This window comes from Nerophis ophidion, linkage group LG10, assembly GCF_033978795.1.
Source record: "Nerophis ophidion isolate RoL-2023_Sa linkage group LG10, RoL_Noph_v1.0, whole genome shotgun sequence".
Taxonomy (NCBI): Eukaryota; Metazoa; Chordata; class Actinopteri; order Syngnathiformes; family Syngnathidae; genus Nerophis; species Nerophis ophidion.
In genome coordinates, this window is record NC_084620.1 from 6,935,207 (window position 1) to 6,958,618 (window position 23,412).

At 38.7% G+C, this 23,412-nt stretch overlaps 1 protein-coding gene across 1 annotated transcript in view; it reads right to left on the reverse strand.

Annotated features, from left to right (window-relative positions):
• Positions 1–6,188: 6,188 nt before the first annotated feature.
• Positions 6,189–23,412, reverse strand: part of hgfa (hepatocyte growth factor a) — an 81,487-nt gene continuing 64,263 nt past the window's right edge. Inside the window, exons 12-18 of the mRNA XM_061912197.1 lie at positions 22,844–22,876; positions 22,640–22,772; positions 22,489–22,563; positions 17,714–17,851; positions 17,517–17,623; positions 17,290–17,423; positions 6,189–14,298 (exon numbers count right to left, since the gene is read on the reverse strand). Of these exons, the coding sequence (XP_061768181.1) occupies positions 14,122–14,298; positions 17,290–17,423; positions 17,517–17,623; positions 17,714–17,851; positions 22,489–22,563; positions 22,640–22,772; positions 22,844–22,876 (797 nt within the window). The 3' untranslated portion in view covers positions 6,189–14,121. The remainder of the gene's footprint in view (positions 14,299–17,289; positions 17,424–17,516; positions 17,624–17,713; positions 17,852–22,488; positions 22,564–22,639; positions 22,773–22,843; positions 22,877–23,412) is intronic.

A 23,412-nucleotide genomic window follows, 5' to 3' on the forward strand; every position in this document is an offset into this window, starting at 1 on the left:
TATTGTCCACAACAGATCACTGGAGGAAAGACAAGGCAAACAGTGAACACCACAACGTACCCATAGAGGTAAATGACATATCCACATGCTAGTTTACTGCCAAACTTGACTTATATTTGTCATGATCCGCTACTTGGATCATGGCATATTCTGGTTTTGTTCTGTTATTTTGTCTTCCTTAGTTCCTGGTGGCACTTCCTGTTTTGTTCTGTTCAATCAATCAATGTTTATTTATATAGCCCCAAATCACAAATGTCTCAAAGGACTGCACAAATCATTACGACTACAACATCCTCGGAAGAACCCACAAAAGGGCAAGGAAAACTCACACCCAGTGGGCAGGGAGAATTCACATCCAGTGGGACGCCAGTGACAATGCTGACTATGAGAAACCTTGGAGAGGACCTCAGATGTGGGCAACCCCCCCCCCCCTCTAGGGGACCGAAAGCAATGGATGTCGAGCGGGTCTAACATGATACTGTGAAAGTTCAATCCATAGTGGCTCCAACACAGCCGCGAGAGTTCAGTTCAAGCGGATCCAAGACAGCAGCGAGAGTCCCGTCCACAGGAAACCATATCAAGCGGAGGCAGATCAGCAGCGTAGAGATGTCCCCAACCGATACAGGCGAGCGGTCCATCCTGGGTCCCGACGAGCGGTCCATCCTGGGTCTCGACTCTGGACAGCCAGTACTTCATCCATGGTCATCGGACCGGACCCCCTCCACAAGGGAGGGGGGGACATAGGAGAAAGAAAAGAAGCGGCAGATCAACTGGTCTAAAAAGGAGGTCTATTTAAAGGCTAGAGTATACAGATGAGTTTTAAGGTGAGACTTAAATGCTGTTGTGATACTTACGTATTTGTGTCACCTGCTTTGAGTTTTTTGACGCGCACCTGCCTCCTAATTTCTGTCCCTATTTAAGCCTGCCCTTTTTTGTCATTTGTCCTCGCAGTCTAATTTGCTGTCCAATGCAACAGGGGACGTCGCTATCCCCGCTTGTATTCGTTAGCTTCCACGCTATTCCTGTGTTTGTTTACCTAGCTCACATGCTAGCGCTTTCAGTTATTTCTAGCTCCCACGCTAGTTCTGTTGGTTTAGTCTCTAGTGCCTTTATGCAAGTGTTTTCTGTTCCCAGTCGGTTTTGTGATGTAAATAAATCATAATTTCTTACCTTCCCGCTGTGTCCATTTCGCCTGCATCAACGAGAGAACGCAACCGCATAGCCACAATGCCAGCCAAGCGTCACAATATTGGACTGGTTTTAACATTCTAGTAATCCGGTCCTAACACGTTGAGCTACGACGTCATAATCCTGGTCGTCCACCTCCATATTCTTTCCTTCCAGTGCGCTTATTCCCACTCTCGTCCCTAAACAGAACATACTGGTTAAAAAGTATGAAATTCGCTAAAATGTTAGCATAAAATGTTAGCGTGCTAAACAGTAGAACTGTTAGCACACTTCTGAGATGGCGCCAAGAATCGGAATTCATGATTATTAGGTGAAAAAGTACACAATTAGCTAAAATGCTAGCATAAAACAAAAAGCTAGCATACTTTCAAGATGGCGCTAAGCAACAAAATCCATGATTAGTAGTTTAAATTAGCCAAAATGCTACGTAAATCAAAACGCCAGCATACTTTTCAGATGGTGCTAAACTATAAAATCCATGATTAGTAGTTTAAATTAGCTGAAATGCTAGCATAAAAAAGCTAGCATACTTTTCAAATGGCCTAAGCTACAAAATTCATGATTAGTAGTATAAATTAGCTGAAAACTAGCATAAGACAAAAAGTTAGCATTCTTTTAAGATGGCACTAAACTAAAAAAATCCATGAATAGTAGTTTAAATTTGCTGAAATGCTAGCATGAATCAAAAAGCTAGCTTTCTTTCCAGATGACGCTAAGCAACAAAATCCATGATTAGTAGTTTAAATGAGGTAAAATGCTAGCATAAAACGAAAAGCTTGCATACTTTTAGGATGCCGCTAATCTACAAAATCCATGATTAGTAATTTAAATGAGCTAAAATACTAGCATAAAACCAAAACCTAGCATACTTTTAAGATGGCGCTAAGCAACAAAATCCATAATTAGTAGTTTAAATTAACTGAAATGCTAGCATAAATCGAAACGCTGGCATACATTCAAGATGGCGCTAAGCAACAAAATCAATGATTAGTAGTTTAAATGAGCTGAAATGCTAGCATAAAAGGAAAAGCTAGCATACTTCTAAGATGGCGCTAAGCAACAAAATCCTTGATTAGTAGTTTAAATTAGCTAAAATGCTAGTGTAAAACAAAAAGCTAGCATACTTTTAAGATGGCCTAAACTACAATATCCATGATTAGCAGTTTCAATTACCTAAAAATGCTAGCATAAAACGAAAAGCTAGCATCCTTTGGAGATGCTGCTAAGCTACAAAATCCATGATTAATAGTTTAAATTACCTAAAAATGCTAGCATAAAACGAAAAGCTAGCATCCTTTGGAGATGCTGCTAAGCTACAAAATCCATGATTAATAGTTTAAATTAGCTAAAAATGCTAGTGTAAAACAAAAATCTAACATACTTTTTAGATGGCGCTAAGCTACAAAATCCATGATTAGTAGTTTAAATTAGCTTAAATGCTAGGATAAAATGAAAAACTACCATACTTTAAGACGGCGCTAAGCTACAAAAATCCCTGATTATTTATTTTCGATTAGCTAAAATGCTAGCATAAAACCAAAATGCTAGCATACTTTTCAGATGGCGCTAAGCTACAAAATCCATGATTAGTAGTTTAATTAGCTGAAATACTAGCATAAAACGAAAAGCTAGCATTCTTTTGAGATGCGGCTAAGCTACAAAATCCATGATTAGTGGTTTAAATGAGCTAAAATGCTAGCGTAAAACAAAAAGCTAGCATACTTTACAGATGGCGCTAAACTACAAAAAAATGTCAATATAATTTACAAAATCCTGTGCAAATCATGTAAATAATATAAAATGTGTGAGAAACAGGAAGAAGCTTCCACACAAAAAAGAAATGCCAACAGAACCACTCACAATGAAGTAAAAACAAAAAGCAAACCAGGAAAGCTTAAAAAGTTCTATCCCTAACATTTGAGAACTAACAGCTAACATACTTTTAAGATGACGCCAAAGTAACAAAATTCATGGTTATTAGGTTAAAACCAAAACAATTAGGAAAATTGCTAGCAAAAAATTTGTTAGCATAGTAGTGCTAGCATGTTAATGTTAGCATGTCATCATGAGAACAGCTGGCATACTTTTAAGACGGTGCCAAGCAATGAAATCCATCATTGGGAAGGTTAAATTAACTAAAACGCTAGCATAAACAAAAAAAAGTCAACGTAATTTGCAAAAATCCTTTGCATGTTATGTACAACATATCAGTTGTGTGGAAAAAACAGGAAGGACATTTGACACAAAAAAGACAAAATAACAGAACCACTTTAAAGAAACTAAAAACAAAAAGAAAAAGCTACTTTTAAGATCGCGCCAAGTAACAAAATCCATGATTATTAGGTTCAAACATATAACATTTACAAAAATGCTATTCATAAAACGTTAGCAAAGTAATATTAGCATGTTAATGTTAGCATGTCAACAGTTAGCATACTTTTTGCGCCAAGTAAAAAAAATCCATGATTATTAGGTTAAAACATATAACATTTGCAAAAAATTCTATTCATAAAACGTTAGCAAAGTAAGATTAGCATGCCAACATGTGAACAACTAGCATACTTTTTAAATGGCGCCAAGTAACAAAATCCGTGAATATTAGGTTAAAACATATAACATTTGCAAAAATGCTATTCATAAAATGTTAGCAAAGTAATATTAGCATGTTAATGTTAGCATGTCAACAGCTAGCATACTTTTAAGATGGCGCTAAGTAACAAAATCCATGATTATTTGGTTAAAACATATAACATTTGCAAAAATGCTATTCATAAAACGTTAGCAAAGTAAGATTAGCATGCCAACATGTGAACAACTAGCATACTTTTGAAACAGCATCAAGTAAAAAAAACAATGAATATTAGGTTAAAACATATAACATTTGCAAAAATGCTATTCATAAAACGTTAGCAAAGTATTATTATCATGTTAATGTTAGCATCTCAACAGACAGCATACATTTTAAATGGTGCCAAGCAACAAAATCCATGGTTTTTAGGTTAAAACATACAACTTTTGCAAAAATGCTATTCATAAAACGTTAGCAAAGAAATATTAGCATGTTAATGTTAGCATGTCAACAGCTAGCATACTTTTAAGATGGCGCCAAGTAACAAAATCCATGAATATTAGGTTAAAACATATAACATTTGCAAAAATGCTATTCATAAAATGTTAGCAAAGTAATATTAGCATGTTAATGTTGGCATGTCAACAGCTAGCATACTTTTAAGATGGCGCTAAGTAACAAAATCCATGATTATTTGGTTAAAACATATAACATTTGCAAAAATGCTATTCATAAAACGTTAGCAAAGTAAGATTAGCATGCCAACATGTGAACAACTAGCATACTTTTTAAATGGCACCAAGTAACAAAATCCATGAATATTAGGTTAAAACATATAACATTTGCAAAAATGCTATTCATAAAATGTTAGCAAAGTAATATTAGCATGTAAATGTTAGCATGTCAGCAGCTAGCATACTTTTTTCGCCAAGTAACAAAATCCATGATTATTAGGTCAAAACATTTAACATTTTCAAAAATGCTATCCATAAAACGTTAACAAAGTAAGATTAGCATGCCAACATGTGAACAACTAGCATACTTTTGAAACGGCATCAAGTAACAAAAACAATGAATATTAGGTTAAAACATATAACATTTGCAAAAATGCTATTCATAAAACGTTAGCAAAGTATTATTATCATGTTAATGTTAGCATCTCAACAGATAGCATACATTTTAAATGGTGCCAAGCAACAAAATCCATGGTTTTTAGGTTAAAACATACAACTTTTGCAAAAATGCTATTCATAAAACGTTAGCAAAGAAATATTAGCATGTTAATGTTAGCATGTCAACAGCTAGAATACTTTTAAGATGGCGCCAGGTAACAAAATCCATGAATATTAGGTTAAAATTTATAACATTTGCAAAAATTGTTTTCAAAAAACGCTAGCAAAATAATATTAGCATGTCAACAACTAGCATACTTTTTAAATGGCGCCAAGTAACAAAATCCATGAAAATTAGGTTAAAAGTTTTAAAATGAGCACTTTAAAAAAAAAAAAAAGGAAAAAAAAAGAGATTTCATAATTTTACAATTGAGCTACTGTATTGTATTATTTATATTATATTATTTATGTATCAAGTCACAAAAAAAGGGGTTCCACAGTAAATGTTTGGGGTCCCACTTTTTTATAAGCGTTTTGAAAACAAATGATAAACGTAGGCATTGTCCTGTTATATCTCACATTCTATATTGTGTTTTGGAAAAAGGGTGTCATAAACGTTTGTGGAGAGGCGGAGCCAACAGGCCGACGGCAGGGCAGGACACGCTGCAGCCCTGCCCAAGATGGCGGCAAGGAGGCGGAGGATGCAGGGAAGTGGAGAGGCGGGGTGTACCGGCAGCGCCGCCGCCGCAATCTAATTCAGGTGCATGGCTCACACAACAGGAAACTATTAACATTTCTCCTGATGATGTATAAAAGGAGAGAAGGAGGCGAGATCTAGGAGGAAAGAGTTGGAGAGCCTGCAGGAGCCATAGTAGAGGACGACGACGACGGCGGCTGAAAGAGCGGACTGTGAGGGAAAGCGATCCGACCCACACTAAAGCTTGTTTATTGAAAAATAAACCAGAGTCAAACCTGTTGAAAAGCAAAATGTCCTTCCTTGATGGTCCTGGGAACCCACACGTTACTTAATTCATTAAAATAAATAATAAAAAAAAGAAGACAATACAATACAATCACACACAGGTGACCCGCCATCAGTGTGTGAATGTGTGTGTGTGAATGGGTGAATGTGGAAATAGTGTCAAAGGGCTTTGAGTTCCTTAAAAAAAAAAAGGTAGAAAAGCGCTATACAAGTATAATCCATTTACCATTTACTGTATGTCAAACCTTTTCCCTTGTGGATAAATAATGTTGTCGATTATGATAATACTAGATTACATTTTTGAAAAAGCATAAAAAAAGAGCGAAACAAGGCCAGGTCCATGACAGTACCTCACTGCGCTGGCGTGAGTTCTTTATTAAAATCACAATAATGCAGCGACTACAACATTTCACTTGAAAAACAACAAAAATGCATCTTTATATATATATATGATTAAAAAAAGGCCCAAAAATAGCAGCTTTGACGGATTTTACATTATAAAAAAATATATTCGGTCATCGTTGTGTTATGTACAAAAATTACACAATTTACACAGGGCTATTTACAATTAAATAAGTAACACAAAATAAAAGCACAGTTGCCTTCTTGTCAGTTCACATATTAAAAATAAAACGAAAGTCCGCGAGTGGGGATTATAATGAGTTGCTTGTTGTTTTTTTCTTTACACGTGGAAATCCATCCATCCATCCATTTCCTACCGCTTGTCCCGTTTGGGATCGCGGGGGGGGGGGGGTCGCTGGAGCCTATCTCATTTTCAATCGGGCGGAAGGCGGCGTACACCCTGGACAAGTCGCCACCTCATCGCAGGGCCAACACAGATAGACAGACAACATTCACACTCACATTCACACACTAGGGCCAATTTAGTGTTGCCAATCAACCTATCCCCAGGTGCATGTCTTTGGAAGTGGGAGGAAGCCGGAGTACCCGGAGGGAACCCACGCAGTCCCGGGGAGGACATGCAAACTCCACACAGAAAGATCCCGAGCCCGGGATTGAACCCAGGACCTTCGTATTGTGAGGCAGACGCACTAACCCCTCTTCCACCGTGCTGCCCATGTGGAAATAAGAACCTATTTGTCTGTATGTACTTGTGTACCCTGCCTTCCGCCCAAGTGCAGCTGGGATAGGCTCCAGCCCCCCAACCCCCACGACCCTGAGAGGGACAAACAGCAGAAAAGGGACAATGGATGGACTCGCAAAACCAGCTTAGGACTTTGAAAAAAATGACCAGTGATATATTGTTATATTGTTATATTGTTATATTATGGCTAATATAGCCACATATCAATAAAACACAAGCTGGTTAAAAAAAAATAGCAACTTATTGTATTTTTGGACTTATTGGATTATTTGGAGCCTTTCACTGATAACTGGTGTGAGGAGCGATCGCATTAACTGTAAAACAAGTATAAGCACAGTTTTTGATAATTTCCAGTTGTTTAAAGATCATTATGTGGCAGAAGTGATCCTTTATTGTTGTTTTTGGGGACGGACATTTTTAATCAAAGATCTTCTTAATGAAAGGAGTGGTGTGATGTTGTTAAGGAGTGACCGGCCAAATATTGGTCAAAGTTCTTTTTTTCTTGGTGTGGTTTTTGTTTTATTTGATCTTTTATCGATACATTCTAGTGCACAATATTCAGTATTTATTTTTCAATATGTTTTACTTTTGTTACTGTCTGTAAAAACCTACACTGCAACAACGTGATTTCCCCCTAGTGGGATAAATAAGTCTATCCGATCCTATGAAAGGTGTGTTCTGATGTTTTTGAGGATGACTAAAAATGTGAAAGTCCATTAATATTCTCTTTTAAAGGACCTGTTGCAAAAATGCAAGTCAAAGATCTTTTATGGAACAGGAATGGTGTGGTGTATTTGAGGACCTACTATAAACATAGTCAAAGATCCTCTACATGACAGGAGCAACAAGCTGTTTTCAAGGGTCGACTGTACCAATGCAGTTCAAAGCTCTTCTATATTTTTGGTCTGCTGTTTTTGAGGACTGAGTGAAAAAAGATGAGTTAAAGATATTTTATATCAAAGAAGTGGCTTGCTGTTTTTGATGACCTACTGTAAAAATGTTACTTAAAGATCATCCAAAATGACAAAGAGTCATCTGCTCTTTTTAACGACCTTTTGCAAAAAAAGCAAGTCAAAGATCCTTTATATGAAGGGAGTATTCTTGGTTTTTGGGAACGTAGTGTAAAAAATATCAGTCAAAGATCTGATTGTACAAATGCAAGTCAAAGATCCTCCACAGGAAAGGATTGGAGTGATGTATTTGACGACCTACTATAAACATAGTCAAAGATCCTCTAGGTGACAGGAGCACTGAGCTGTTTGTAAGGGCTGACAGCACAAATGCAGTTCAAAGATCTTCTATATGGTAGGATTGGTCTGCTGTTTTTGAGGACTGAGTGAAAAAAAATGTGTTAAATATATTTTATATCAAAAAAGTGGCTTGCTGTTTTTGATGTCCTACTGTAAAAATGTTACTCAAAGATCATCCAAAATGACAAAGAGTCATCTGCTCTTTTTAACGACCTTTTGCAAAAAAAGCAAGTCAAATATCCTCTATATGAAGAGAGTGTTCTTGGTTATTGGGAACCTACTGTAAAAATATGAGTCAAAGATCCTCCGCATGACGGAATCACCGATTGTACGAACGCAAATCAAAGATCCTCTATGAGAGGAGTCGTCGGCTGTTTTTCGATGATCAACTGCAAAAGTGATAGCCAAAGATCCTCCACGTGACAAGAGCACTGATATATATTTTTAAGGTCCGACTGTACAAATGCAGCTTAAAATATATGATAGGATTGGACTGCTGTTTTTGAGGACTGAGTGAAAAAAGATGAATTAAAGATATTTTAAATAAAAAAATTGGTTTGCTGTTTTTGATGACCTACTGTAAAAATGTTACTTAAAGATCATCCAAGATGACAAAGAGTCATCTGCTCTTTTTAACGACCTTTTACAAAAAAGCAAGTCAAAGATCCTCTATATGAAGGGAGTATTCTTGGTTTTTGGGAACGTAGTGTAAAAAATATCAGTCAAAGATCCGATTGTACAAATGCAAGTCAAAGATCCTCCACAGGAAAGGATTGGAGTGATGTATTTGACGACCTACTATAACATAGTCAAAGATCCTCTAGGTGACAGGAGCACTGAGCTGTTTGTAAGGGCTGACAGCACAAATGTAGTTCAAAGATCTTCTATATGGTAGGATTGGTCTGCTGTTTTTGAGGACTGAGTGAAAAAAAATGAGTTAAAGATATTTTATATCAAAGAAGTGGCTTGCTGTTTTTGATGACCTACTGTAAAAATGTTACTTAAAGATCATCCAAAATGACAAAGAGTCTTTTGCTCTTTTTAACGACCTTTTACAAAAAAGCAAGTCAAAGATCCTCTATATGAAGGGGGTATTCTTGGTTTTTGGGAACGTAGTGTAAAAAATATCAGTCAAAGATCATCCACATGATGGAATCACTGATTATAAAAATGCAAGTCAAAGGTCCTCCACAGGAAAGGATTGGAGTGATGTATTTGACGACCTACTATAAACATAGTCAAAGATCCTCTAGGTGACAGGAACACTGAGCTGTTTGTAAGGGCTGACAGCACAAATGTAGTTCCAAGATCTTCTATATGGTAGGATTGGTCTGCTGTTTTTGAGGACTGAGTGAAAAAAAATGTGTTAAATATATTTTATATCAAAAAAGTGGCTTGCTGTTTTTGATGTCCTACTGTAAAAATGTTACTCAAAGATCATCCAAAATGACAAAGAGTCATCTGCTCTTTTTAACGACCTTTTGCAAAAAAAGCAAGTCAAATATCCTCTATATGAAGAGAGTGTTCTTGGTTATTGGGAACCTACTGTAAAAATATGAGTCAAAGATCCTCCGCATGACGGAATCACCGATTGTACGAACGCAAATCAAAGATCCTCTATGAGAGGAGTCGTCGGCTGTTTTTCGATGATCAACTGCAAAAGTGATAGCCAAAGATCCTCCACGTGACAAGAGCACTGGTATGTTTTTAAGGTCCGACTGTACAAATGCAGCTTAAAATATATGATAGGATTGGACTGCTGTTTTTGAGGACTGAGTGAAAAAAGATGAATTAAAGATATTTTAAATAAAAAAATTGGTTTGCTGTTTTTGATGACCTACTGTAAAAATGTTACTTAAAGATCATCCAAGATGACAAAGAGTCATCTGCTCTTTTTAACGACCTTTTACAAAAAAGCAAGTCAAAGATCCTCTATATGAAGGGAGTATTCTTGGTTTTTGGGAACGTAGTGTAAAAAATATCAGTCAAAGATCCGATTGTACAAATGCAAGTCAAAGATCCTCCACAGGAAAGGATTGGAGTGATGTATTTGACGACCTACTATAACATAGTCAAAGATCCTCTAGGTGACAGGAGCACTGAGCTGTTTGTAAGGGCTGACAGCACAAATGTAGTTCAAAGATCTTCTATATGGTAGGATTGGTCTGCTGTTTTTGAGGACTGAGTGAAAAAAAATGAGTTAAAGATATTTTATATCAAAGAAGTGGCTTGCTGTTTTTGATGACCTACTGTAAAAATGTTACTTAAAGATCATCCAAAATGACAAAGAGTCTTTTGCTCTTTTTAACGACCTTTTACAAAAAAGCAAGTCAAAGATCCTCTATATGAAGGGGGTATTCTTGGTTTTTGGGAACGTAGTGTAAAAAATATCAGTCAAAGATCATCCACATGATGGAATCACTGATTATAAAAATGCAAGTCAAAGGTCCTCCACAGGAAAGGATTGGAGTGATGTATTTGACGACCTACTATAAACATAGTCAAAGATCCTCTAGGTGACAGGAACACTGAGCTGTTTGTAAGGGCTGACAGCACAAATGTAGTTCCAAGATCTTCTATATGGTAGGATTGGTCTGCTGTTTTTGAGGACTGAGTGAAAAAAAATGTGTTAAATATATTTTATATCAAAGAAGTGGTTTGCTGTTTTTGATGACCTACTGTAAAAATGTTACTCAAAGATCATCCAAAATGACAAAGAGTCATCTGCTCTTTTTAACGACCTTTTGCAAAAAAAGCAAGTCAAAGATCCTCTATATGAAGCGAGTGTTCTTGGTTATTGGGAACCTACTGTAAAAATATGAGTCAAAGATCCTCCGCATGACGGAATCACCGATTGTACGAACGCAAATCAAAGATCCTCTATGAGAGGAGTCGTCGGCTGTTTTTCGATGATCAACTGCAAAAGTGATAGCCAAAGATCCTCCACGTGACAAGAGCACTGATATGTTTTTAAGGTCCGACTGTACAAATGCAGCTTAAAATATATGATAGGATTGGACTGCTGTTTTTGAGGACTGAGTGCAAAAAGATGAGTTAAAGATATTTTATATCAAAGAAGTGGTTTGCTGTTTTTGATGACCTACTGTAAAAATGTTACTCAAAGATCATCCAAAATGACAAAGAGCAATCTGCTCTTTTTAACGACCTTTTGCAAAAAAAGCAAGTCAAAGATCCTCTATATGAAGGGAATGTTCTTGGTTTTTGGGAACCTACTGTAAAAAATATTAGTCAAAGATCCTCCACATGACGGAATCACTAATTGTACAAATGTAAGTCAAAGATCCTCTACAGGAAAGGATTGGAGTGATGTTTTTGAGGACCTACTATAAACATAGTCAAAGATCCTCTAGGTGACAGGAGCACTGAGCTGTTTGTAAGGGCTGACAGCACAAATGTAGTTCAAAGATGTTCTATATGGTAGGATTGGTCTGCTGTTTTTGAGGACTGAGTGGAAAAAAAATTAGTTAAAGATATTTTATATCAAAGAAGTGGCTTGCTATTTTTGATGACCTACTGTTAAAATGTTACTTAAAGATCATCCAAAATGACAAAGAGTCATCTGCTCTTTTTAACGACCTTTTGCAAAAAAAGCAAGTCAAAGATCCTCTATATGAAGAGAGTGTTCTTGGTTATTGGGAACCTACTGTAAAAATATGAGTCAAAGATCCTCCGCATGACGGGATCACCGATTGTACGAACGCAAATCAAAGATCCTCTATGAGAGGAGTCGTCGGCTGTTTTTCGATGATCAACTGCAAAAGTGATAGCCAAAGATCCTCCACGTGACAAGAGCACTGATATATATTTTTAAGGTCCGACTGTACAAATGCAGCTTAAAATATATGATAGGATTGGACTGCTGTTTTTGAGGACTGAGTGAAAAAAGATGAATTAAAGATATTTTAAATCAAAAAATTGGTTTGCTGTTTTTGATGACCTACTGTAAAAATGTTACTTAAAGATCATCCAAGATGACAAAGAGTCATCTGCTCTTTTTAACGACCTTTTACAAAAAAGCAAGTCAAAGATCCTCTATATGAAGGGAGTATTCTTGGTTTTTGGGAACGTAGTGTAAAAAATATCAGTCAAAGATCATCCACATGATGGAATCACTGATTATAAAAATGCAAGTCAAAGATCCTCCACAGGAAAGGATTGGAGTGATGTATTTGACGACCTACTATAAACATAGTCAAAGATCCTCTAGGTGACAGGAGCACTGAGCTGTTTGTAAGGGCTGACAGCACAAATGTAGTTCAAAGATGTTCTATATGGTAGGATTGGTCTGCTGTTTTTGAGGACTGAGTGGAAAAAAAAATAGTTAAAGATATTTTATATCAAAGAAGTGGCTTGCTATTTTTGATGACCTACTGTTAAAATGTTACCCAAAGATCATCCAAAATGACAAAGAGTCATCTGCTCTTTTTAACGACCTTTTGCAAAAAGAGCAAGTCAAAGATCCTCTATATGAAGGGAGTGTTCTCGGTTTTTGGGAACCTACTGTAAAAATATTAGTCAAAGATCCTCCACATGACGGAATCACTAATTGTACAAATGTAAGTCAAAGATCCTCTACAGGAAAGGATTGGAGTGATGTTTTTGAGGACCTACTATAAACATAGTCAAAGATCCTCTAGGTGACAGGAGCACTGAGCTGTTTGTAAGGGCTGACAGCACAAATGTAGTTCAAAGATGTTCTATATGGTAGGATTGGTCTGCGGTTTTTGAGGACTGAGTGGAAAAAAAATTAGTTAAAGATATTTTATATCAAAGAAGTGGCTTGCTATTTTTGATGACCTACTGTTAAAATGTTACCCAAAGATCATCCAAAATGACAAAGAGTCATCTGCTCTTTTTAACGACCTTTTGCAAAAAGAGCGAGTCAAAGATCCTCTATATGAAGGGAGTGTTCTCAGTTTTTGGGAACCTACTGTAAAAATATAAGTCAGAGATCCTCTATATGAAGGGAGTGTTCTCGGTTTTTGGGAACCTACTGTAAAAATATAAGTCAGAGATCCTCCGCATGACGGAATCACTGATTGTACAAATGCAAATCAAAGATCCTCTAAATGTAAAAGAGTCGTGGGCTGTTTTTCGACGACCAACTGCAAAAGTGATAGCCAAAGATCCTCCACAGGACCGGACTGCTCTGCTGTTTTTAGTAACCCACTGCAAAAATATTAGCCAAAGATCCTCAAAACGACTGGAGTGCTTTTCTGCAAAAATGTACATTGAGAATATAAGATTGGGTTATTTACATCAAAAAGTGTGTTTCATTTGTGCATCCAATATTGACATTACGATTGGATCCGGCAACAGCGCCCCCACTGGTTGCAGCCAGATAGTGCACTCCTTCGCTAACAGTTGCAATGTTGTAGTCCAGATTTTGTGATCCTAATAAGTTGATATCCAGCCTGCTAACGATTAGCATATCAAGGATAGGAATATTGGTTCTCTCCATGCTGCTCATCTTAATTCACCTCAAAAGAAAAAAATAAATACTCTCTTTTTAAACACGTCGTCAGCGGCGAGAGGAAGAAGAAGGTCTATAAGACCCATAACATCTGACATGGTGAGTGTAATCAATAAAGTATGTACACCAGGACGGAGCGAGCACGGAAGACAAATGTCCTGCTGACCACACGGCCCACCAGGGGCCAGGCTTCCCCCCCAAACAGAGACCCGACAGCCGTGTTGTCCTTGGCACGGACCTTCACTCTCATGCTACAAACATTAGCACCACAACCCGCAGCAGCTCGCCAAGGCAAAAGAAAGGAGGGGGCTGTGTGGGATCTTAGACGGGGTGTCACATCCTTGTAGTCGTGGTACTCGGTGAGTATTCAAGTATATTCCAGGAGACAAAATACTTCAGTGAGTCTTCCCCCAGCACAGCGTCAGTTTGCCTCGGGGCTGGGGTACAGCTTGAAGACCTTGTAAATCCACTCGGAGTAGAACGCCACGTTGACGAAGAGCGCCGGGCGGGACGAGGCGCACTTGGTCCGCTGCATGCTCACGCCCACGATGACTTTGCGCTCGTGCTCCTGGCAGACCAGCGGACCGCCGTAGTCTTTCTGCAGAGCGGCACAAACGTGACGAGAAGACGACGTGAGAAGAGTAAACGCCAAACATGCGTCTGGTTTCTATTCCGTTCTGGAGCCTACACCAGGTTCACTAGAGTGCACACACACACTGATCTTTACTAGACCCCCACTTCAGTCCCTGGGAAAGGTTGTCATTGATAACCGGTTGGAGGAGCGATCGCATTATTCATACAACTTGTCGACACAGTGTGTGCACACATGCAAGGTTGCCTCGAACGTTGACGCTGGATTGTTTCCAGTCATTTATATTTATTGCCATAGTTGTCAGTAAATACTGGCTGGAGGAGCAATCGCATTAATTATACCAGAGGTCGACTCTAACACCCGTCTGCACACGTTAGTACATAAGCAAGCACACTTGAGCTTTTGTCACTGAATTCTTGCTATAGTTATTATTAATAACCGGTGAGAGGAGCAATCGCGTTATTCTCACAAATTGTCTACATAGCGTGTGCACACGTGCTTGTGAGTGAGCGAATTTACCTTGAACTTTTGACCCCGCATTATTTCTATAGTTATCATTAATAACTGGTGGGAGGAGCAACTGCATTATTTACAGAGCACATCACCATAGCATGTTCACAGGTCTGTGAGCAAATTTACCTCCAGCTTTGACGCTGGATTATTTCCAGTTATTTAGTCATTAGCAACTGGTTGGAGGAGCAATTGCAATATTTATACAACATGTTCACAACGTGCCTGCACACGTGCTAGTGCATGAGCAAGCAGACGTTGAGCTTTTCACACTGGATTGTTTTATAGTTATGATTACTAACTGGTGGGAGGAGCAATCTCATTATTTATACAACTTGTCTACATAGCGTGTGCACACATGCTCGTTTACCTCAAGATTTTGACACTGGTATAATGCCATTGTTATCAATAATAACTGGTGGGAGGAGCAATTGCATTATTCATACAACTTGTCTTTGTAGCGGGTGCACACATGTGAGTCAGTTTACCTTAACGTTTTGACCACGGGTTATTGCTATCATTATCATTAACAAGTGGTGAGAGAAGCAATCTCATTATTCATACAACATGTCTACATGTCATATGTGCACACATGCCTGTTTGTGAGAGAACATACCTCGATTATTTCTACTTGTTTTTATTTACTGCGAGTGGGTGGAGCAATCGCATTAATTATACCAGAGGTCGACTCTAACACCCGTCTGCACACGTTAGTACATAAGCAAGCACACCTTGAGCTTTTGTCACTGAATTCTTGCTATAGTTATTATTAATAACCGGTGAGAGGAGCAATCGCGTTATTCTCACAAATTGTCTACATAGCGTGTGCACACGTACTTGTGAGTGAGCGAATTTACCTTAAACTTTTGACCCTGCATTATTTCTATAGTTATCATTAATAACTGGTGGGAGGAGCAACTGCACTATTCATAGAACACATGTCCATAGCATGTTCACAGGTGTGTGAGCAAGGTTACATCCAGAATTGACGCTGGATTATTACTAGTTATTTAGTCATTAGCAACTGGTTGGAGGAGCAATTGCAATATTTATACAACATGTTTACAACGTGCCTGCACACGTGCTAGTGCATGAGCAAGCAGACGTTGAGCTTTTCATACTGGATTATTTTTATAGTTGTGATTACAAACTGGTGGGAGGAGCAATCTCATTATTTATACAACTTGTCTACATAGCGTGTGCACAGATGCTCGTTTACCTCATGATTTTGATATTGGTATAATGCCATTGTTATCAATAATAACTGGTGGGAGGAGCAATTGCATTATTCATACAACTTGTGTTTGTAGCTGGTGCACACATATGAGCGAGTTTACCTTAACATTTTTACCCCGGGTTATTGCTATCATTATCATTAACAACTAGTGAGAGAAGCAATCTCATTCTTCATACAACATGTCTACATGTCATGTGTGCATACATGCCTGTTTGTGAGAGAACATACCTCAATTATTTCCACTTGTTTTTATTTACTGTGAGTGGGTGGAGCAATCGCATTACTTATACAGTTTGTCTACAATGCGTGTGCACAAGTGCTGGTGTGAGTGAGCTGACCCCGAGATTTGACACTGGATTATTTCCATTCGTTCTATTCATTGATGTGGTTTTCATTAGTAACTGGTAGGAGGAGCAATCGCATTATTAGTACAACATGTCTACACTGCATCTGCAAACATGCTCGCCTCACGTTTTGACACAAGATTGTTTTCAGCCTTTTATTTTTTGCGATAGTTGTCATTAATTATGTGTCGGAGGAGCAATCGCATTATTCATTTACATTTCATAACTCATGTGCTAATGCATTGACACTGAATTATTTGGAGTTGTTCTGTCTTTCTTTTATGTGAAAGGGTTGCCATTGATAACTGGCAGAAGGAGCAACTGTGCCAATCAAATAAGTCGTCACAGAACTAGTCTAATAAGGGAATAAGCGGTAGAAAATAGATGGATGGATGGATAACTAGTCTATTTATTGTTATAATTTAATTACTGAAGGGAGGAGCGATCGCATAAGATGTCTATATTGCATGTGTCGCTGTGTGAGTCAGCATGCCCTCAAGGATCTTTTTAAGTCTTCTGTATTTCTGTGATGAAATGTGGCGGTTTACAGTAATTACTGGCGAGAGGAGCGATCCCAGGTAATCCGAGCCCCACACAACGCTAGGGGAACAGATTTATTTTTTTCATCACACTGTAAATTAAATTAAGCGTTCAATTACACTTGTCTAGAATTTAAATAATTATTTGACTTATGATTGTGCACCATGAAATCTGCCTAGCAACAAGCAGAAAGTGAATGCAAACAATTTACTGCAACAAACGTTGTAAAAAATAATACATATACATATATAAATACTTTTTTTCTCAAATGATGAATGATTATCAAATAAATATAGTCATTATTATTAATAATAATAAAATGTGCGGCTATACTGTACGACTATAGAATGCAGGTTTTGGCCTTACATCACAAACGCCTTCTCCTCTCCTTCCTCCTGCACATATCCTGCTGTCTCTGGCGTCCCCTTTGATTCGCGAGCACATGTCCCCGTCCACCATGGGCATAGTCACGCCGTTTAGCGTCTCGTCCTGTCCCGTGTCTGCGTACAAAAGGACAAACAAGTTCGGTTGCAGTGAGGCTTTTCTTAGGTAAAAAACAAAACAAAAACAAGACCGAATCAAGTGGGCAGTACTTTTGGTTTCCCCCCATCCGTACATAGTGCAGTTTGTTCCCTCTGCAATGTGACACTCCTTTACGGGAAGATGGATGGTGGACGCGCCCTCGGACACGGGCGCTGGGCTGTAAAAAGACAGTCATGGTCAAATAAATTCTGCTGCATGTTTGAGCTACAACATAAAGCAGATTTATTGGTTAAAGTTGAACACTCACTCTGACAGCTTCAGCATGACCAGGTTGGATCCCTCTGGCCCGCAGATGAGACGAGAAATGGCGAGTCTGGGATGGCGGGAAGACTCGTTGAGGTGGTGCACACCCACCTGGACGCTGTATTCCCTCAGGTCGGGAACACTGATTAAGGACAATCAGTTGGGATGGAAGATGGAGATCAATCAGACCCTCAATAAATGGGGAATATTGCAATTCCGTGCAAATGTACGGTGGTAAACCTTACTCCCTAATCGAGATGTGCGATTAGGGAAACCATTCTTGTTTCATCTCACCCCAGAACTTTCCTCCAGAAGGTCTTATCTTTTTCCATGTGATGTCAGATGAAACAAAAATGTATCTGTTTGGCCACAATACCCAGCAATATGTATGGAGGAGAAAAGGTGAGGCATTTAATCCCAGGAACACCAGGCCTACCATCAAGCATGGTGGTGGTAGTACTAGGCTCTGGGCCTGTTTTGCTGCCAGGGGAACCGGTGCTTTACAGAGAGTAAATGGGACAATGAAAAATGAGGATTACCTCCAAATTCTTCAGGGCAACCTAAAATCATCAGGCTGGAGTTTGGGTTTTGGGGGAAGTTGGGTGTTCCAACAGGACAATAACCCCAAAAACATGTCAAAAGTGGTAAAGGAATGGCTGAATCAGGCTAGAATTAAGGTTTTAGAATGGCCTTTCCAAAGTCCTGACTTAACAGTGTGGACAATGCTGAAGAAACAAGTCCATGTCAGAAAACCAACAAATCTAGCTGAACTGCACCACTTTTGTCAAGAAGAGTGGTCAAAAATTCAAACATAAGCTTGTGGATGGCTAGTAAAAGCACTTTATTGCAGTGAAACTTACCAAAGAATATGTAAAAAAAATATTAACGTTGCTGTATATGTACTTTTGACCCAGCAGATTTGGTCACATTTTCAGTAGACCCATAATGAATTCATAAAAGAAAAAGACTACATGAATGTTTATTGTGACAAACAAGTATGTGCGCCAATCACTCTATCACAAAAAATAAGAGTTGTAGAAATTATGGGAATCTCAAGACATTATGTTCTTTACAAGTGTATGTAAACTTTTGATCGCGACTGTATAAGTCAGGGGAGCTCACACTTTTTCTGGAGGCGAGCTATTTTTCAATTGACCAAGTCGAGGAGATCTACCTCATTCCTATTTATAATTTATATTTATTTATTTATGAAAGAGACATTTTTGTTAACAAGTTAATGGTGTTTAATGATAATACAAGCATGTTTAACACACATAGATTCCTTTTTTTCATGAAGACAAGAATATAAGTTGGTGTATTTGATTCTGATGACTTGCATTGATTGGAATTAGACAGTGGTGCTGATAACGTCCGCATTTTCAAATGGAGGAAAAAAAAAGTCCTCCTTTCTGTCCAATACCACATGAAAGTGGTTGGATTTGGCATCTCATTTGTCCAACTTGCATACTGGTTTTTAAACACTTTGTTATGAGAGTAGCATATGTGTGTGGCCCTTTAATGTCTGGCAGCAGGTGAGTGACGTCAGTGAGTGTGCGGGTGGGCAAGCAAGTGAGAAAGCGGTCGCTGAGGGCGGGGGAGAAATACATTGGCATCAAACTCCGTAGCTTGCTAGCTTGTGCACGCTAGCTTTCTGAGACTCTTATTTTGTTAGCACAGGCAGGATGAAACAGGTCTTTTATGGTGAAGACAGGAACTGTGCAGTCGGTCTTTAGAGTTTTGACAGTAGGTACGGAGTCTCTAGAAATAAAATGTGTTTCTCTGCGTCCGCCCTGTTAGTGATTTTTTTCTTAAATATGAGCTCGCAGCAGCCAGCGTCATCTCACAAGATCCTCGGGTGCCGAGAATGTCAAACAACTGACGAAAGTGAAGTCTAGGTATGATTGATGATTGCTCATTTTTATGTCTATTTTTTAATGCCTGGCTTGAGATCGACTGACACACCCTCCGATATCGACCAGTCGATCGCGATCGACGTAATGGGCACCCCTGCTCTAAGTCTTATAATGAAGGCAACACAAGACGTAGGTTTCTATATTAGCTACAATAGCCTACTATCAAAATGACAATATGTCGCAGGCTGAAGCAAATCTTCGTTGACAGAAATGCTGAAATTTCATATTCATTCTACACATTTTTACAACATTAGAAACCATTGGTAAATCAGAGGCTATGCAGAAGGTGAGATAACTCCTGGAAATTACTGGCTTAGAAAGGCCAAAGGTATAGATGTGTCCAAGTTAAAGGCAACGGCAGGCTGTCTTCCTTTAATAGTTGTATTACAATCTTTGGCAAGCTAGGTAATGTTTGCTGTGGTCTGGAACAACATGGCACACAAACAACTACCTGAAATGCAACCAATATTACATACAGATAATGTGTCATGCAAAACTAAATTGTGTACAAAGAGGATACAAGTAAAGGATATTACATGAGCTCAAATATACCTACAAATGAGGCACAATGATGCAATATGTACACACAGTAAACAGGATGTTAGCATTCATTAGCTTGCAGTCATGCGCTGACCAAATATGCCAGATTAGCTCTCCAACAAGTCAATAACATCAACAAAACTCACTTTTGTGCATTAACACACAGCATAAAACGTTTGGTGGACAAAACGAGACAAAGAAGCAGCGGAAGATTTTACATGTAAACAAACTGATGCGTCACAGTCCACACTGTGGTGAGTTCAAGAACCGCCGAAATTAATAGGAAAAAAACGATGTTCACCAAATGGGCTTTTTAACAATTGGGAAGGTTTGTGTGATATTTGTCCTCAAACAAAAAACATTTAAAACAAAATAATGATTTTTTTCCCCCATCTTTTTAAATGTTCTATCCTTTTTTAGAAATGCTCCAGGGACCCACGAGGACGGCATTAAAGAGCCGCAGGTTGCTGACCCCCGTCCTAATATCTATTTAACCATAAACAAGTGAAACTCCAGAACTATAATACCGTGAAAATGAGACATGTAAGATAACAAAAAATAGCAATTGGCCAGCACAGTTATCAGAAAATAGCTGTTACAAACCCTGTTTCCATATGAGTTGGGAAATTGTGTTGGATGTAAATATAAATGGAATACAATGATTTGCAAATTCTTTTCAACCCATATTCAATTGAATGCACTACAAAAACAAGATATTTAATGTTCAAACTCATAAACTTTTTGCAAAAAATAATTACCTTAGAATTTCATGGCCAAAGTAGTTGGGAAAGGGCATGTTCACTACTGTGTTACATCACATTTTCTTTTAACAACACTCAATAAACATTTGTGAACTGAGGAAACTAATTGTTGAACCATGAAAGTGGAATTCTTTACCATTCTTGTTTTATGTAGAGCTTCAGTCGTCCAACAGTCCGGGGTCTCCGCTGTCATATTTTAAGCTTCATATGCGCCACATATTTTCAATGGGAGACATGTCTGGACTGCAGGCGGACCAGGAAAGTACCCGCACTCTTTTTTTTACGAGGCCACGCTGTTGTAACACGTGGCTTGGCATTGTTTTGCTGAAATAAGCAGGGGCGTCCATGATAACGTTGCTTGGATGATAACATATGTTGCTCCAAAACCTGTATGGACCATTCAGCATTAATGATGCTTTCATAGATGTGTAAGTTACCCATGCCTTGGGCACTAATACACCCCCATACCATCACAGATGCTGGCTTTTGAACTTTGCGCCTATAACAATCCGGATGGTTATTTTCCGCTTTGTTCCGGAGGACACCACGTCCACAGTTTCCAAATATAATTTGAAATGTGGACTCGTCAGACCACAGAACACTTTTCCACTTTGCATCAATCCATCTTAGATGAGCTCGGGCCCAGCGAAGCCGGCGGCGTTCCTGGGTGTTGTTGATAAATGGCTTTCGCTTTGCATAGTAGAGTTTTAACTTGCACTTACAGATGTAGCGACCAACTGTAGTTACTGACAGTGGTTTTATGAAGTGTTCCTGAGCCCATGTGGTGATATCCTTTACACACTGTCGTCGGTTTTTGATGCAGTATCGCCTGAGGGATCAAAGGTCTGTAATATCATCGCTTACGTGCAGTGATTCCTCCAGATTCTCTGAACCTTTTGATGATTTTACAGACCGTAGATGGTAAAATCCCTAAATTCCTTGCAATAGCTCGTTGAGAAATGTTGTTCTAAAACTGTTCGACAATTTGCTTACAGATTGGTGACCCTCGCTCCATCCTTGTTTGTGAATTACTTAGCATTTCTTGGAAGCTGCTTTTATACCCAATCATGGCACCCACCTGTTCCCAATTAGCCTGCATACTTGTGGGATGATCCAAATAAGTGTTTGATGAGCATTCCTCAACTTTATCAGTATTTATTGCCACCTTTCCCAACTTCTTTGTCACGTGTTGCTGGCATCAAATTCTAAAGTTAATGATTATTTGCAAAAAAAAAAAATGTTTATCAGTTTGAACATCAAATATGTTGTCTTTGTAGCATATTCAACTGAATATGGGTTGAAAATGATTTGCAAATCATTGTATTCCGTTTATATTTACATCGAACACAATTTCCCAACTCACATGGAAACGGGGTTTGTAAATGTTGATTGGTTGACATTTACTAAGACATGACCACCAATTTGAAAGATGCCTATCTTTACCATAAACGTATAATCTCTGAGGTGAACAAATGAGACCTCCAGACAAGAAGGATCAAGTCCATTAAACAGGCTGCGTTTCCATTGTAAATACAGTAAATAGAGGACCTGCGTCAAAGCCTTACCAGGACGTGATGCACTGTTGGTCCGTCAACACCCAGTTTTCCCGGATCAAAGACCCTCCGCACAAATGAATCTTTCTGGAACAAAACAAACATCATCAGATGTCTTTTGAACCAGCAAAGAGGAGACGGATCCCCGCGAGGGTAATCTTACTCTCGTTGGATGCTCACGACCCAGCTGCCATCTGTTCCTCGTACTTGGTGTCCCCCGACGATGCGGGTGTTAATGTGGACGAAGCACGATATCCTGGGGCGGGTTGTCGACGCAACAGGGGGGCCGAGCGTGGCTTGATGCAAGAAGGAACGCATGGACGTTAAACCACCGCTAGTTATGTGCGGAGGACGTGGAAACACTCACCGTTCACATGAGGAGTCGCTGGGGCAGGATCACCTGAGGGATGAAAAACAAAGCACTTTGATCTCCTCGGAAGACTCACTTATTCATTTCGTGCACACAACAAACAACTAATGTTTAACATGAGCAAAGTAATTGTTCGGCCCGTGGAGAAAAGATCCATTAGCGCTGATAATCTAACTGCATCAGTGTGTGTGTGTGTGTTCTGGCTTAATGGGGACATCGCTCTGTTTACACAGTCACCTTTAGGGGACCTTTGGCGGTATGGGGACAAAAAAACAGGGCCCCTAAAGGGAAACCTTTTTAAATGATAGTCAGACAACTTCATCACTGCTAAATAGCAGTTTTCAGAAATTTCACAGAAGATGCAGGATTTGCTTTAATATTTAAGTGGTGAAACTTCCTATAAGAGGACAGCCGTAGTGCTGTATTCTGAGGATCATGTCATATTTAATCTGAAATGTATTTATTATTTTTTTTTTAAATGGTCCTCAGTAGTCACCTACAAATCTGTGTGAATTATGCAAAATTATTAAAATTTGGTCCCCATGAACCAAATTAACTCTTTTTCA